The sequence below is a fragment of the Camelina sativa genome, chromosome 12 (genome assembly GCF_000633955.1).
Source record: "Camelina sativa cultivar DH55 chromosome 12, Cs, whole genome shotgun sequence".
In the NCBI taxonomy this organism is placed as follows: domain Eukaryota; kingdom Viridiplantae; phylum Streptophyta; class Magnoliopsida; order Brassicales; family Brassicaceae; genus Camelina; species Camelina sativa.
The window spans coordinates 1,633,488-1,647,703 of record NC_025696.1 but is presented as its reverse complement, the minus strand read 5'-3'; the positions used below and the strand labels follow the sequence as shown (position 1 = coordinate 1,647,703).

General features: G+C 39.1%; 4 protein-coding genes and 2 pseudogenes across 5 annotated transcripts; 4 read left to right on the top strand and 2 right to left on the bottom strand.

Moving 5' to 3' along the window:
• Positions 525 to 2,963, top strand: LOC104729479 (annotated as a pseudogene).
• On the top strand, positions 3,367 to 4,512 carry LOC104729478 (methylesterase 9-like). The gene is made up of 3 exons (XM_010448418.1): positions 3,367 to 3,794; positions 3,881 to 4,015; positions 4,122 to 4,512. The coding sequence occupies exons 1-3, from the start codon at positions 3,438 to 3,440 to the stop codon at positions 4,401 to 4,403; spliced, it is 774 nt and encodes a 257-aa protein (XP_010446720.1). The 5' UTR covers positions 3,367 to 3,437; the 3' UTR covers positions 4,404 to 4,512.
• Positions 4,952 to 6,203, top strand: LOC104729475 (annotated as a pseudogene).
• On the bottom strand, positions 6,177 to 8,703 carry LOC104729477 (nuclear pore complex protein NUP58-like). Of its 2 annotated transcripts, none has more exons than XM_010448416.2 (6): positions 8,243 to 8,703; positions 7,958 to 8,072; positions 7,383 to 7,859; positions 6,778 to 7,285; positions 6,592 to 6,629; positions 6,177 to 6,435 (listed from the first exon to the last, which is right to left on the bottom strand). In XM_010448416.2, exons 1-6 carry the CDS (start codon positions 8,605 to 8,607, stop codon positions 6,397 to 6,399), a joined length of 1,542 nt encoding a protein of 513 aa, XP_010446718.1. In that variant the 5' UTR covers positions 8,608 to 8,703; the 3' UTR covers positions 6,177 to 6,396. The 2 variants fall into 2 exon arrangements, with proteins under 2 accessions (XP_010446718.1, XP_010446719.1); XM_010448417.2 differs by having other exon boundaries at positions 6,592 to 6,620.
• LOC104733109 (pre-mRNA-splicing factor SLU7-A-like) lies at positions 8,993 to 11,429 on the bottom strand. Its single transcript, XM_010452721.2, has 6 exons — positions 11,414 to 11,429; positions 10,898 to 11,061; positions 10,106 to 10,774; positions 9,474 to 9,993; positions 9,258 to 9,361; positions 8,993 to 9,139 (listed from the first exon to the last, which is right to left on the bottom strand). The coding sequence occupies exons 1-6, from the start codon at positions 11,427 to 11,429 to the stop codon at positions 8,993 to 8,995; spliced, it is 1,620 nt and encodes a 539-aa protein (XP_010451023.1).
• LOC104729474 (cell division cycle-associated protein 7-like) lies at positions 12,161 to 14,216 on the top strand. Its single transcript, XM_010448415.2, has 5 exons — positions 12,161 to 12,583; positions 12,727 to 12,966; positions 13,054 to 13,140; positions 13,278 to 13,407; positions 13,502 to 14,216. Exons 1-5 carry the CDS (start codon positions 12,297 to 12,299, stop codon positions 13,982 to 13,984), a joined length of 1,227 nt encoding a protein of 408 aa, XP_010446717.1. The 5' UTR covers positions 12,161 to 12,296; the 3' UTR covers positions 13,985 to 14,216.

Genomic DNA, 14,216 nt, shown 5'->3' with positions numbered 1-14,216 from the left:
TGACATCAAACTATATTTGTTTGTACTCCGTAATATCCTTACCGGTTTAATATACAATAGTCAATAGTACCAAATGCAAACCATTTTTTCAAGTTATATATCTTTCAGATCTTAGACTAATATTTTGGTCACTGAACCAGCTCACTCGAAATTAACGGGGCCAATATAGAACACTTTTTTTGGTTCAATTTCTTCTTTTTACTCAATCTAAAAATGGTGATACTCTCTTGCCGACAAAGAAAACTTGGTGATTGAAGTAATTCTAGTAGTACACATATCTATGATAGTCACAAATCTCATATCTATATCGCGTAAATTTTAAATAAAAAAGTTGTCAAGGGCAAGCATATTTTGCATGAAGTACGCCGCAAAAGAGCAATTGAGGCTTTTGTGTGATGCATGGGGATTCACGTCGTCCTCGCTGACAAAACTTAATAAAATACAAAACACTTACTTACTCCCTCGTGTATATAAGATTGTCCTTTGGTAGAACCCCAAAGCATATACTCACAAACAAACAAAAAACCAATTCTTGATCTTGAATCTCGTAGAGGGAGAGAGAGATCAGGATCACATTCTATTCGTCTTACAAAAATGAAACAGACCAATCTCCTGCTATGTAAATTATTCATAGGAGCCTTGTTTTTTTTGGGCTCTGTTTTGGTTAATGGGGAAGACCCATATATGTTCTACACTTGGACTGTCACTTATGGAACAAGATCTCCTCTTGGTGTTCCTCAACAGGTATCAATATAAACCATTATTTTATATATGTTAGATTTAATCTTGCTATGAGAAACTAATTTTTATTAGTGTAATTTTCTATTTTTTTGTATGATGTACGTAGGTCATTCTTATCAATAATCAGTTCCCTGGTCCTCCGATTGAAGCTGTTACAAACAACAATGTCGTTGTTAATCTCATTAACAAGCTTGACGAGCCATTCCTCATCACTTGGTATACATGTTACTATATAACCTATTGAGCTAATTGCGGTTTAGACGCATATGAAATCTTTAACACAGGTTTGTAATATGTGTAGGAACGGAGTGAAGCAGAGGAGGACATCGTGGCAAGATGGACTTACCAGTTTCAACTTAAAGATCAAATCGGCACTTACACTTACTTCGCTTCCACGTCGATGCACCGAGCCAGTGGTGCTTTTGGTGCTCTCAACGTTAACCAGAGAGCCGTTATTACCACTCCTTACCCTACACCAGATGGCGATTTCACCCTCCTCGTCTCTGACTGGTTCAAAATGAGCCACAAGGTAATATATATACCCACACAAAAACATTTCAGACTACTTGAAAGTCAACGTAAAGTTTTGATTTGTACATCATATAACTATAATTGTGATCATTAGGACTTGCGAAAGCGGCTCGACGCAGGCTATGCTCTTCCTCTTCCTGATGCTCTTCTCATCAATGGTGCTTCTAAAGGTTTAGTCTTTACCGGTCAACAAGGTAATGCCATCACATATAAGTTAAAATCAAGATCCTTTATTACATTCTCCATAGTCTTGTACTAGTCTCTGATATGTATTTGTTTTCATTTGTATATTTTAAGGTAAAACATATAAGTTCCGAATATCAAATGTCGGTATAGCGACATCGATAAATTTTAGAATTCAAAATCACACAATGAGCCTCATCGAAGTAGAAGGCGCTCACACTCTTCAAGAGAGCTATGAGTCGCTTGACGTCCACGTTGGTCAGTCTGTAACCGTTTTGGTCACTTTAAAAACTTCTGTGAGGGACTATTTCATGGTGGCCTCAACCCGGTTTACTAAACCGGTACTAACCACAACCGCGAGTCTCCGTTACCTAGGCTCCCAAAACGCTGCATATGGTCCCCTCCCCGGGGGTCCTACTTACCATATCCATTGGTCCATGAAACAAGCAAGAACCATCAGGTATTAATTCAAACCGGACATAACCGAACCGGATAATCTTTTGTGGATTTTCTCTAATTTTAATTTGCTGAATATTATTAGGATGAATTTGACGGCAAATGCTGCAAGACCAAACCCACAAGGATCATTTCATTACGGTACCATACCAATAAACCGAACTCTAGTCCTAGCCAATGCGGCCACGATGATCAATGGGAAGCTTCGGTACACAGTAAACCGAATATCGTACATCAACCCAACAACACCGTTAAAACTCGCTGATTGGTACAACATCTCGGGCGTGTTTGATTTCAAGACAATCCTTAGAACTCCTACGGTTGGACCAGCTCACTTTGGTACATCGGTGATCGACGTTGAGCTTCATGAGTTCGTAGAAATCGTTTTCCAAAACGACGAGAGATCAATTCAGTCTTGGCACATGGACGGTACTAGCGCATATCCTGTTGGGTAAGCAAAGCACCTTGCCCTCTGTTATCTAAACTGGATCCGGTTATTCATAATTTTAACCCGTACGTTATTTGTCAGATACGGGTCAGGAACATGGAACGTGACCATGAGGAAACGTTACAACTTGGTTGATGCTGTTCCAAGACACACTTTCCAAGTACGTAATAGTCTTTGTCAGTAACAAGTTGAATGATTAAAATCTAATGAAATAACTTGGAGTAGAAGCGTTACAACTTGGTTGATCATGCGGTTGTGTGTGTGTAGGTGTATCCGTTATCGTGGACGAGCATATTGGTGTCATTGGATAACAAAGGGATGTGGAATCTAAGGTCACAGATATGGTCAAGGAGGTATTTAGGACAAGAGCTCTACGTTCGTGTTTGGAACGATGAGAAGTCTCTCTACACTGAAGCTGAACCGCCTCTTAACGTTCTTTATTGCGGCAAAGCGAAACGCCCCCTTTAGATTTTTTCAATTTACACATTTTATTATTGTTATCTTTTCTATTGAATTAGGTCACAACGATTAAGTGGAGTGGAATATACAAAAACGTAGTCCAAACGGAAAAAAAGCTCATTGATATTTCCAGTAAACAGACTAAATAAGAAATTAAGGAAAAGTTTATTTTTGTCTAATGATTTGTTTCTTCCAAACTCTATCTCTTCTCTTTGGATTTGTTACTTAATAATGCACTCTTTGGATTAGTTTCTTAAAAATGCACTCTTTGGATTTGTTACTTAAAAAATGCACTCTTTGGTTCAATGAGATTTTCCACAGTGAATTAATTCCACTTTTTCTCACTGAACAATATATGGAATATAATTTTTTCTTTTTCCTTATTTTGAGACCTGACAAAGACGTTTTGTAGCTAAAAATAAAACGTATCCACTGAAACTTTTTAAAATAGATATACACCACGAACCACACAGAGTGGTTGATTTATGATAATAAATACAAAAGACATCGATAATGTCAACAACTCTCACTATCTATAAATAGGATAAATCATCACTTCAGCCACACAAACACACCCCAAATAGTAAAAAAAGAGACACTCACTAAAGAAGGGAAAAAGATGATGAAGCAGTATGTGCTTGTTCACGGAGGCTGCCACGGCGCTTGGTCCTGGTACAAGGTGAAGCCTTTGCTGGAACGTGCCGGCCACCGTGTCACGGTTGTTGATCTGACGGCGTCTGGTGTGAACGTGAGCAGAGTAGAAGAGATTCAGACTTTGGAGGATCTCGCTAAGCCTTTGCTCAATGTTCTTGAGTCGTTTGGCTCGGATGATAAAGTAATCCTCGTCGCGCATAGCCTCGGAGGTATACCAGCTGCTCTTGCAGCCGACATGTTTGCTAGTAAAATCTCTGTTGCTGTCTTCGTAACTTCTTTTATGCCCGACACTAAGAATCCACCTTCATACGTGTTCGAAAAGGTACATATATGATACAATATTCACAGAGAAACGATTTTTGTTTTTTGTTTCCACGTTTAAACTTTAAGATGTGGTTGGAAACGCAGCATGTTGGGGAAATTTCAGAAAAAGAACGGATGAATTTGGAGTTTGGGAGCTACGGAACAAATGATCGTCCTCTAATGACTGTTCTTCTTGGACCTAAGTACTTGGAGAAAATGTATCTGCTCTCTCCTATCGAAGTAAGACTCAAGAAAATGCTCTGTTTCTTACAAAACCTAGTTGGTGACCTTTACTTTTTCTTGAAGAGATCTTTTTTTTTGTTTTTGTTTTTGTGTTGATTGTTAGGATTTCGAATTGGCCAAAGCGTTGGTGAGAGTTACACCGGCTATAACCAGTAATCTGACGGGGACAAAGAGCTTAACGGAACAAGGATATGGATCTATCAATCGTGTGTATATTGTCTGCGGAGAAGATAAGGGTTTAAGTGTGGATGATCAACGATGGATTATCGAAAACTCTCCGGTTAAGGAAGTGATGGAGATCAAAGGTGCAGATCATATGCCAATGTTCTCCAAGCCACTTGAACTGTGTGACTGTCTTCTAAAAATTGCTGATAAATATGCCTAAAACAAAGAATCTATATATGTATATCCTATATGGACTATGAAATGGACTGTGTGATCGTCTTCTAAATAATTTATGTATATCCTAATGGAATACGAAATAAGATTTGATTTTTAAGAACAAAAAAAGGATTCTACAAGAATAAGATGAGTAGAAGAAGCACTGAAACACTCAAACCAATCCAACACGTAACTGAAGAAAATAGTAACACAATTCAATTACGATACTATCACATAATTCCATCATTCAAGTTCAACCAAAACAAAATAATTCTAAATAGGATTTGGCTTTTATCTTTGGTGGAATTCAAGAACACAACACTACACTAAACAAACATAACCTTGTACCTGGTTTAACAATATCATCAGCTCCTAGTCGTTGTAATGTAAAAAGGACATAACGACTTCTTTTTGCTCGTAGTGAAAAAAAAACTTTGAATTTAGGCACGAGATAGTTATATATATCTAATGAGTCCAAATTCAAAATAACTATTCCAACCATTATTGGAATATGACATTTGAAATTGTTGGGGACAACCATAAATGCAAGACAAACACAACCACAATAATAGAAGAAAGCAAACAAAGAAACAAGCAAACAGTAAGGAAGAGAACATGAAGCACTATCTTCTTGTTCACGGAGGTTGCCACGGCGCGTGGTGCTGGTACAAGGTCAAGCCGGTGCTGGAAGATTCAGGCCACCGTGTGACCCTTGTTGATCTAACGGCTTCTGGTTTGAACATGAGCAAAGTGGAAGAAATTCAGACTTTGGAGGATTACACTAAACCATTGCTTGAGGTTCTTGAGTCGCTTGGTTCGGATGAGAAGGTTATCCTGGTCGCGCATAGCCTCGGAGGGATATCGGTTGCTCTTGCAGCCGACATGTTTCCTAGTAAGATCTCTGTTGCTGTCTTCATTACCTCTTTCATGCCCGACACTTCGAATCCACCTTCTTACGTTTTCGAAAAGGTACATCAGAAACCGATTAGCTATATTGATTACGAAATGGTAATTGTAGAATTGCTTTTGTATTTGTCATGACTTTCTTGGAACAGAACAATTTATTTTTTATAATATGGTTTAGTAAATACAAGCGAAATCGGCTGTCAAGATTTTGATTTGTGAGTGAAATATGTCTACACTAACTAAACTATGGCAGTTTCTCGGAAGTGTTTCGGAAGAAGACCGGATGAATATGGAGCTTGGGACATATGGGACAAATGATCGTCCTCTAACCACTATTCTTCTTGGAACTAAGTTCTTAGCCGAGAAGATGTATCAACTTTCTCCAGTCGAAGTAAGACTCGAGAAATACTCTGTTTTTTCTTTTGTTGGTTCAAAATCCTATACGGGACGTTTTTGCTGAATCTTTTGTTGATTAAGTTAGGATTTTGAATTGGCCAAAACATTGGTGAGAGTTGGACCGGCAGTTACCAGAAACCTGACGGGTACAGGAAGCTTAACGGAGGAAGGATATGGTTCAGTTACTCGTGTGTACATTGTATGCCAAGAGGACAAGGGCTTAACTACAGAGCTCCAGCGATGGATAATTGAGAACTTCCCTGTTGAAGAAGTGATGGAGATCAAAGATGCAGATCATATGCCAAATCCAAGCCACTTGAACTGTGTGATCGTCTGCTAAAGATTGCTGATAAATACGCGTAATATGAGGCCATCAGTGAGATATTAGTAGCAAACTTATGGTTATGACTATTATTTATATGAATAAGATTCCTGAAAACAAAAAGAAAAAAAATTCATTTCTACAACAACAGCATTGTCAAGATGAGGTATTAACTATTAAGATAGTGCTTTTGAGAACATTCAATCATCAAATTCAATGAATAATGCCACAAATACAAACTGGTGCATAAGAGAATGCGGATCTGCTTCGACTTGCACCAAGCTCGACTTCACCAAGTGAAGATGATGAACTCAAGCCATGTAAACGATTTGTTGTGACAGGCTGAGGGATGGAACTTTGACACATCCCATGTCTAACGACGTGTAGTTCGAGATTTTGGCCTTGAAGATTTCTACAATGGGAGAGAAAAAGAAGTTCAGTTTTAGACAATATTCCAAGGACATGACTGAACGAAGCACATTGAATGCAGTTGTTAAATTGAGGCATAATGATATAACAAAATATATCTGATGTAACTGAGAGTTTAAAAACCGAAAATTGTACTTACTGTCATAGAATTAAAGCTGGCTCCTGATCCTGTAGTACCTACGACGACCAAATAACAGAACTTGAAATTACGACAAGAACAAATCAACAAATAACAAGATTCGATAATATTCTGACAAGAACAAATCCTGATACCAACTCTACCTATATCAAATGAGAATTAGGGAAACAGACACTACATCTGTACCTGCAAATTGTGAAGGCATAGCACCAAGTGATGGAGTTGTCTGGGCAAACAAAGATGGAGCGGAACTAAATGTAGAAGCTGGGGAAGGGCCAAATAGTGGCGTCTGTGCGGGAGTAGTGGATGGTCCAAACAAAGACGAGACAGGAGCAGCAGAAGATGGTGTAGCAAAGAGAGAAGACGAAGGTGCAGAAGCAGGTGTGTTGGGAAACGAAAAACCAGCTCCTGAAGAAGGGTTTGATGTTGTAACAGCTGCAGATGGCTGTGGAGCATTTGAAGCCCCAGGAGTTGCTGAACTCGTAATCAACCCAGCAACCTGTGTTGAGGGTTGTGTACTCGCAGTAGAAGCAGGTAAATGCAGAGTTGGGTGGACCCTTTTGGCAGCAGCTTCCTGTTTTGCTGTTTCCCTTCGATCAGCCTCAAGAAACGGATCATGGCATTCTCCTCTTCGGCGCTGGTCAGCAAGATACGATGTTCTCATTGATTCAATATATTGGTGAAAACTCTCTACCTGAACAAGACAAATTTCAAACCAATAGAAGGTTAAACAGATTTCAAAAAGGGTTTGTACATTAGAGGTTTGGTAGAAAGACTCATTAGCAGTATACCTTAGCAGCGACATGAACAAAGAAGTCATGAACATTAGACATGACTTTTGGAAGAGATTCTAAAAGGGAAGCATGTCGACTATACTTGTCAGAATCCAAGGCGAGCAACTGCTCCAGCTCTTCAACCCATTGGCGGCACTCGTTCAGATACTTCTCAAACCTAACAACAGTTTGCTGTAGAAAAACAGTGGGTTTCTTCGGAACCCCACGGTAAAACTCAGAAACTTGAACCGTTGTAGTAACTGCTTGTTGTTGACCAGCGGAAGCAGGAGCTGGATTTGTTCCCTGTCCCTGAGATGTTTGAGAACCAACAGTAACAACTCCTCCTCCTTGCTTCCAATGAGGGAATCTTGGCTGTTGCATCATAAAAGAACGAACTGCAATCTCTGCATTACGCAACATATCTTTGGCAACAATCATAAGCTCATGAAGAACAGCTTTTTGTCTGTCCATGGCAGTATTAATCCCACCAAGCTCCTACAAAAGTTAAAACACACAAAAGCTCTAATACAAAAACTTGAGCTAACTAGAAGAACATGGGAAGCAAGCAATAAAAACTGGAATAATCCACAAACCTGAACAATGCGGCTAGCATCAAACTCGAACCCTTCACTGGATACAGAAGAATCATAAAGTCGACTACACTGATCTAATCTCTGACTTTCACTTCTATGCTCCAATATCTTCTCTCTACAGATAAAGATTCAATAGCCATAGCATCAAAGACTCTAAAAAGTTATCGAATTTAGGGAAGTAACAACTAGCAACATCACGTTCTTCAAGATTTCTCACAATCTAAACAAGAACTGTAACAATTAAGCTCTAAAGCAAATCCTAATAAGAAAAAGAGAGAAGCGTACTCAATCTGAAGCAGTAGTTTCTGAGAATCGGGATGAAGATCGGCCCACTTAGTACTGTAATTGGCCGGAGCTTTATCGTTGGTGAAGAGATACAACTGCTGTACTTGCTGCTGCTGCTGCTGATTCTGTAGTTGTTGTTGTTGTTGTTGCTGCTGGTGGAACTGTTGCGGCTGAAACAACGACGTTTGCTGCTGCTGGAACTGTTGCGGCTGAAACAACGACGTTTGCTGCTGTTGTTGTTGCTGCGGCGGTTGCGAGAAGAAGGAACCGCTCTGCTGCGGCTGAAACGTCTGTTGCGGAGTTTGAAACAGCGGCTGAGACGTCTGCTGTTGCTGTGGGGTAGAGAACATATTACCGAACGACATTGCTTGATAAAACCGACGGCGAATCAAATCTAGGGTTTCTATTCGCCGGCGACGATTTGGAGTTGCGCAAAAGATTCAAAACCCCCCTCTCTTGTTAAAAACTTTAAGTGGTGACGGGAATAGAAAATTGATAAATTAATAGTCTTAATTCCACTTTTTAACAAACTTGGAGGGTCCTTTTGTAAAAAAAGAAACATTTACTTTTTTTCTTTTTTTGGTCATACAAATACTACAACTTCTGACTAGTTTATTCAGATTAGTTTATAAACACAACTTGATACGTGTTGTTAAATCATAATTTGTGTTGTTAACAATGAAAACTGTAACAAAGGTTTCTTCAGGTTATATGGTGAAAAAGGGAAAGAAACTAATGTTAGTTTCTTGATCAGCCGAGGAAATCTTTCATTGGATCATCGTGGTGAACTCTCTTCATCCTGTAAGCTTCCATCTCTTCTGGAGTCACATCGTTGGTGTATTCCACATTGTATTTGCGTTTCCTCTCGTTTTTTTCTTCCTTCCTACTCAAATCCTCCTGCACACCAAACAAACAATACGTCAGATAAAACTTGCAGGGGCAAAGATTACCGTATATACGTCTTAGTAAAGAGAGAAAAATATGAATTGAAAGAAACTATGGCATCTTTTTTCACCTTTCTAAGAGCATTAGCTAGTGCCTCCTCGTTTAATTCCAAATCTTCAGGAGTATCGGTTCCCCATGAGGCCATTCTTTTTTCTTCAACCTTCTTTGGGCTCTCTGATCACCAAAATACAAAACCAAAAATGTCAGTGTCGTTACAAAACAAAATGTAACGATAACAAATAAGAGACTAGCTATAAGAACTAATGCAAAAGTCAACAACACAAACCTTCAGAAGCTTCTTTGCGAGCAATGTTAGCCTTCATCAGATCAAGGGACGCTTCTGCAGCTTCGATTCCAGCAGAACCTGTGCAGTAGCTGTTGCGAATGGTTTGCTGGCAACACTTGTATCCCCATTGGTGATCTTTCCACCAAGAACCCCAAACACTTGTGTGATTGTTAGTTAGAACATCTTCTTCATATTTACTTTTCGGAATTACTACCACCTCTTGTCCCTTTATAACCCTCCCTGCTCTGTCATACTCAACTTGTTTTTCGGTTTGGCCAAGCAAAAGCTCCATAGGAATTTCATCTCTTGTAGCTGCATCCCCATACTTTTCCATGATTGTTTGCTTTGTCTGAGACTTGAGTTTGTCCTTTCCAGCCTTAAAGTTCCTGTAGAGCAATTCAGCTTGGGATGGAGCCGCTTGCATATTCATGTCCTGTCCCTTGTCAAATGCTTCCCATGAATGAACGTTTAGCTGTTTGAAATCTAGAGCTTGGCCACTGTTTCTATAGTGATTATCTCCCTGGATACATGATAAGAAAAGACAAAAAAGTTAGTTGGTATTCCAAATATTTCATCAAAGTATGTATAAGGCACAACTATACAAGATTCACGACTGATCAGTAGCAACTAACCAGATAGAACTTATCATTTGGATCAGCATCTGGAAGTGGATCTTCACGCATAGATCGAGTCTTAGGGTCATAATGAGCTGAGTTGAGATCAAGGTTGAGTAGGTATTTTGCAGGGTCTTCTCTGATACGCAGATTCCTAACAGTTCCTGTGCTACCACCACCAGTTGTACGAACACGTTTCTCAACCTTTGCGAAATCCGTCTGCTTGCTCTCATCAACCTTGGCTTCATCGACTCTTAACTCGTCATCTTCTTCCTCCCCATCACTGGTTGCATCACCATCACAACCGTTTTTATTAATCTTTTCCTCTAGTTTCTTAAGTTTCTGCTCCTTGAGGTACTTCTTTCGTGCCTCATCTTTTGCTTCATAACTAGCCACCACATGACGGTAAGATGAAGGATCATAACCATTCCACCGGTCCCTCTTCCCATCGTAGTCCAATTCAAAGCTCTCGATCTTCTCATCAGGTGCAATGTGCATGTTTGTGTATTTTGCTCCAATCTTACGAGGTCTATCCATACATGCTTTTACATCGTGCGTCATTGCACCACAGTTTTGACACGCTCCCTTACGGTATTTCTCTGCTTGGTGGATCTTTGCACCTCTATCATACCATATCTTTTTGTTACCGACGGAATCAACTTTCCAATTCTTTTGATGCTTCAAACTCTGTAACCACAACAGAGAAAAAAAACAGAGTATTTCAGTATGCGTGTTCTAACACAACAACACGATGAGACAATGCAGAGAGAAAGCAAGTGATGAAAGAAACATGGAAGAATCTGAACTTACGGGTTTTTCAGACTTGAGATACCATGGAGCAGATGACATATACTGAGGAATGTGAGGGTTGATTTCTTTTCCATCCTCGTCTACCTCAGCGGGAGCAAGCCCGGCTTTACGAGCTTCCTCTAATTCTATTTGCTTCCTATGATCTTCCCTAGACTTAAAAGCAACTGCAGAACCCATAGAAACATATACATTAGCAAACATTCAAAAACTGAAAAAAATGCAATTAAGTACAGAACAATAACAAAACCCTAATACTACTGCAAAGAAACAACGAAGGAACTTGTAAACATCGACGAAAACCACGAAAAACACCATTATGAGTTTAATTGAGACCGAGTATTCACAAAATTGGATCTAATCAAAACCAGAGCAGTAAAATCAAAACCCTAACTTGCTGATAAAACCTTAACTTGCTCATAGAATCGAGATTCTTGATCACCAACGTGTATTAACTATTAACAGCCAAATCGAGAACTAGGTTTGTAGAACAAAAAAATAGAAGGAATCGTGGTGTACCTGAAGCTGTAGCCATGGTTATTACGATCGGTTAAGCTTCGACTCAATCAAAAGAAGAGAATGCGAAAGAAAGAAGCAACGATCGGTATATATAAGCGAAACCTGTGGAAACAAAGAAAAAAGAATGGCGGCTTTACACAAATTTGGATTTGATCATCTATGGGCCGTTATAGGTTTCTAACAGGCCCATTTATTTAGAAAACTTATCACTTTTTAAGCCCAAAGACCCCAAATAACACCTCTTGCTAATCAATAATCATCTTGTGTAAAAAGTTATTAATTTTACTTATTTTTTTTGAAAAGGGTATACATCATAATCAATTATGAAAAATCCCAAAAATCCCAAAATACATATACATCATAATCAATTATCACTTTTTAATTTTTACATCATAATCAATTATGAAAAATCCCAAAATACATATTCATAAGATAACTATGAAAAAATCCCATTTACATGGTTAAAAATAATAATGATATTAGTAATAATTAAAAAATATTTATGGGTAATTAATTACCATATTCCAAATTCTATTACACAGCTGTATGATATATATGACTTCCCATTTTCTTTTTATCTGATAGACGAAATTTCCAATTTTTCTTCAGCAATTACCTAAAATAAGTAGTAAAAAGTAAAAATAAAATAAAAAAAAAGTTTTGAATTTGAAAAGAGTAAATAAACCCGACCGTTGCTCTGTTCCTCTTCAGCCAGTCAGTCACTTCACTAAAGTAAATAAAAAATAAAAATCTCACCTTGGGAAAACCATTTCTTCTTCTTCTTCTTATTCTTATTCTTATCTAGAGATCCAAAGAGATTCAGAGAGAGCGAGAGAAAGAAGAGAACTTTGAAACCCAAATCAGTTCAAATTCAGATCACGCAATGCCTACGTTGCGAACGAGAGCTAAACCTTCGATTCCCACCACAAACCCTAATCCAACCGTCGGAGGAGGAAACCAAAACGTCTCCTCCATCTACGAGAAATGCAGAGAAGACAGGATCAAGGAGAATCTTCAGAGGATGAAGAGTCTCGGAATCGTAGATCTCTCCCTCAAACTCAAATCCGATACCCGACCCGTTAAAAGGCGTTACGGTTGTAAATCTCCCCGAGACACTGACACTCCTCCTCCTCCTCTTCAGCTTTCAGCCTCCACCAGACGATCCTCAAGGTAACAATCTCTGACTTCTCTGGCTTTTACTTTTTTGTTCACATTGCTTCAATCTTCCAATTAGGGTTTTTAAGTAGAAATTAGGGATTTTAAAGTAGAAATTAGGGATTTTTATCCCCTTTATATTGTTGTGGTCTTCACAGATTGAAGAATGCTGCGCCAGTTACCTATGCTGAGGAACCTGAAAAGAAGAGGGGTAAAAGATCTAAAGATGAGATTGTTATGTGGGTAGGAGAAGGGGTAAGGCCAGAGATCTACACTGACGAACATGAGAAACTGCTAGGTAACACTGAACGAATTTGGGAGCTTTTTGTCGATGGTTATGACAAAGATGGGAAACGCATTTATGATCCTGTTAGAGGAAAGACTTGCCACCAGTGCAGGTTTGTGCAATTGGCTTTTTTTAACTCTGGAAAAAATGTAGCTTGATTCTGTTAGAATTGAGGCAATTGTGCTTAATGGTTATACAGGCAGAAGACCCTCGGTTATCATACCAAATGCAGCGAATGTATTCCATCAGTCCGAGGTCAATTCTGTGGAGATTGTTTATACATGAGGTACAGTAGCCTTCAATGGCACCAACCTTGTCTGTTTTTTGTTGAGAATTTAGTTAGCAATTGAGTATCGTGCTTTGTTCAGTAAAACGAGGATTGGTCCTGAATGTTTGAAGTTTCTGTTTTTGGTGGTTGAATAGATATGGAGAACATGTTCTTGAAGCTCTGGAAAACGTGAATTGGATTTGTCCAGTTTGTCGTGGGATCTGCAACTGCAGTTTCTGTCGTACACGAAAAGGGTGGCTCCCAACTGGTGCAGCTTACAGGAAGGTAGCAATTTTTGATTGAGTACAACTTTTGATTTTGATTCCTTGGATAGATTCAAAACTTAATGGCTTTTCCCATGACTTCTTTTTGTTGTCAGATACTTAAACTCGGGTACAAGTCTGTTGCACATTATCTGATTCAAACCAACAAGCAGTCGGAAACAAGTGAGGATGATGAAACTGATGCCGCTGAAGATAATCAAGCTTCTGCAAAGAGATCGCTTTCTTTCAAAGAAGCAAAGTCATCTGCGGAAGAAGACCATCTCCTTCTGACGATTACTGATGGGATTCAAGACGTTGATAATGATGAGGATGGCATAAACAAGAATCCGGATTCAGCTAGAAAGTCATTGGGCTTCTTGTCTTCTGGGGACAATCAAACTTCAGTGAATGATGTTCAAGTGCTAGTCGGTGTCAAGGCATTGGATGTGAACGAGATGGACCCAGGAACTCCTGTGATCGACATTGAGGCTCAATGCAAAGGGAACCGAGAAAACATAAGCAAGAGGAAACTTGCTGTTGAACCTAACCCAAACAGTATCGGTGGAAGACTGAGACAGCGTCGTAAGAGTCAAGTTTGAAAGGAAGAGAGAAGATTGAGAAGACTATATGGATGGAACTCTGCTTTTGCCTGTCTTGTATTATCAGGCTCATCACAATTGAAGCTCTTTTTTTTTTTTAACTTTCTATCGGAGTAAACATGGATCATGTAAGCACTTGACGGCTTGTCAAATTTTGTGTTTTGTTGCTGTTGGTGATGATCTCATGTAATGGATGTTAAGTAGCATGGTTTATAAAGACAAGTTTCACTCA

Excerpts from the sequence above, each read along its gene's own strand:
- LOC104729477 (XM_010448416.2), bottom strand. The coding sequence starts at position 8,607 with ATGTCGTTCGGTAATATGTTCTCTACCCCACAGCAACAGCAGACGTCT. Across the intron at positions 8,073-8,242 it reads AAACTACTGCTTCAGATTGA|AGAGAAGATATTGGAGCATA; the intron begins GTACGCTTCTCT and ends CTTTATCTGTAG. Across the intron at positions 7,286-7,382 it reads TTGTTCATGTCGCTGCTAAG|GTAGAGAGTTTTCACCAATA; the intron begins GTATACTGCTAA and ends TGTCTTGTTCAG.
- LOC104733109 (XM_010452721.2), bottom strand. Across the intron at positions 10,775-10,897 it reads ATCTCAAGTCTGAAAAACCC|AGTTTGAAGCATCAAAAGAA; the intron begins GTAAGTTCAGAT and ends TTGTGGTTACAG. Across the intron at positions 9,140-9,257 it reads TAGCTAATGCTCTTAGAAAG|GAGGATTTGAGTAGGAAGGA; the intron begins GTGAAAAAAGAT and ends TTTGGTGTGCAG.
- LOC104729478 (XM_010448418.1), top strand. The coding sequence starts at position 3,438 with ATGATGAAGCAGTATGTGCTTGTTCACGGAGGCTGCCACGGCGCTTGG. Across the intron at positions 3,795-3,880 it reads CTTCATACGTGTTCGAAAAG|CATGTTGGGGAAATTTCAGA; the intron begins GTACATATATGA and ends TTGGAAACGCAG. Across the intron at positions 4,016-4,121 it reads ATCTGCTCTCTCCTATCGAA|GATTTCGAATTGGCCAAAGC; the intron begins GTAAGACTCAAG and ends GTTGATTGTTAG.
- LOC104729474 (XM_010448415.2), top strand. The coding sequence starts at position 12,297 with ATGCCTACGTTGCGAACGAGAGCTAAACCTTCGATTCCCACCACAAAC. Across the intron at positions 12,967-13,053 it reads AAGACTTGCCACCAGTGCAG|GCAGAAGACCCTCGGTTATC; the intron begins GTTTGTGCAATT and ends ATGGTTATACAG. Across the intron at positions 13,408-13,501 it reads CTGGTGCAGCTTACAGGAAG|ATACTTAAACTCGGGTACAA; the intron begins GTAGCAATTTTT and ends TTTTGTTGTCAG.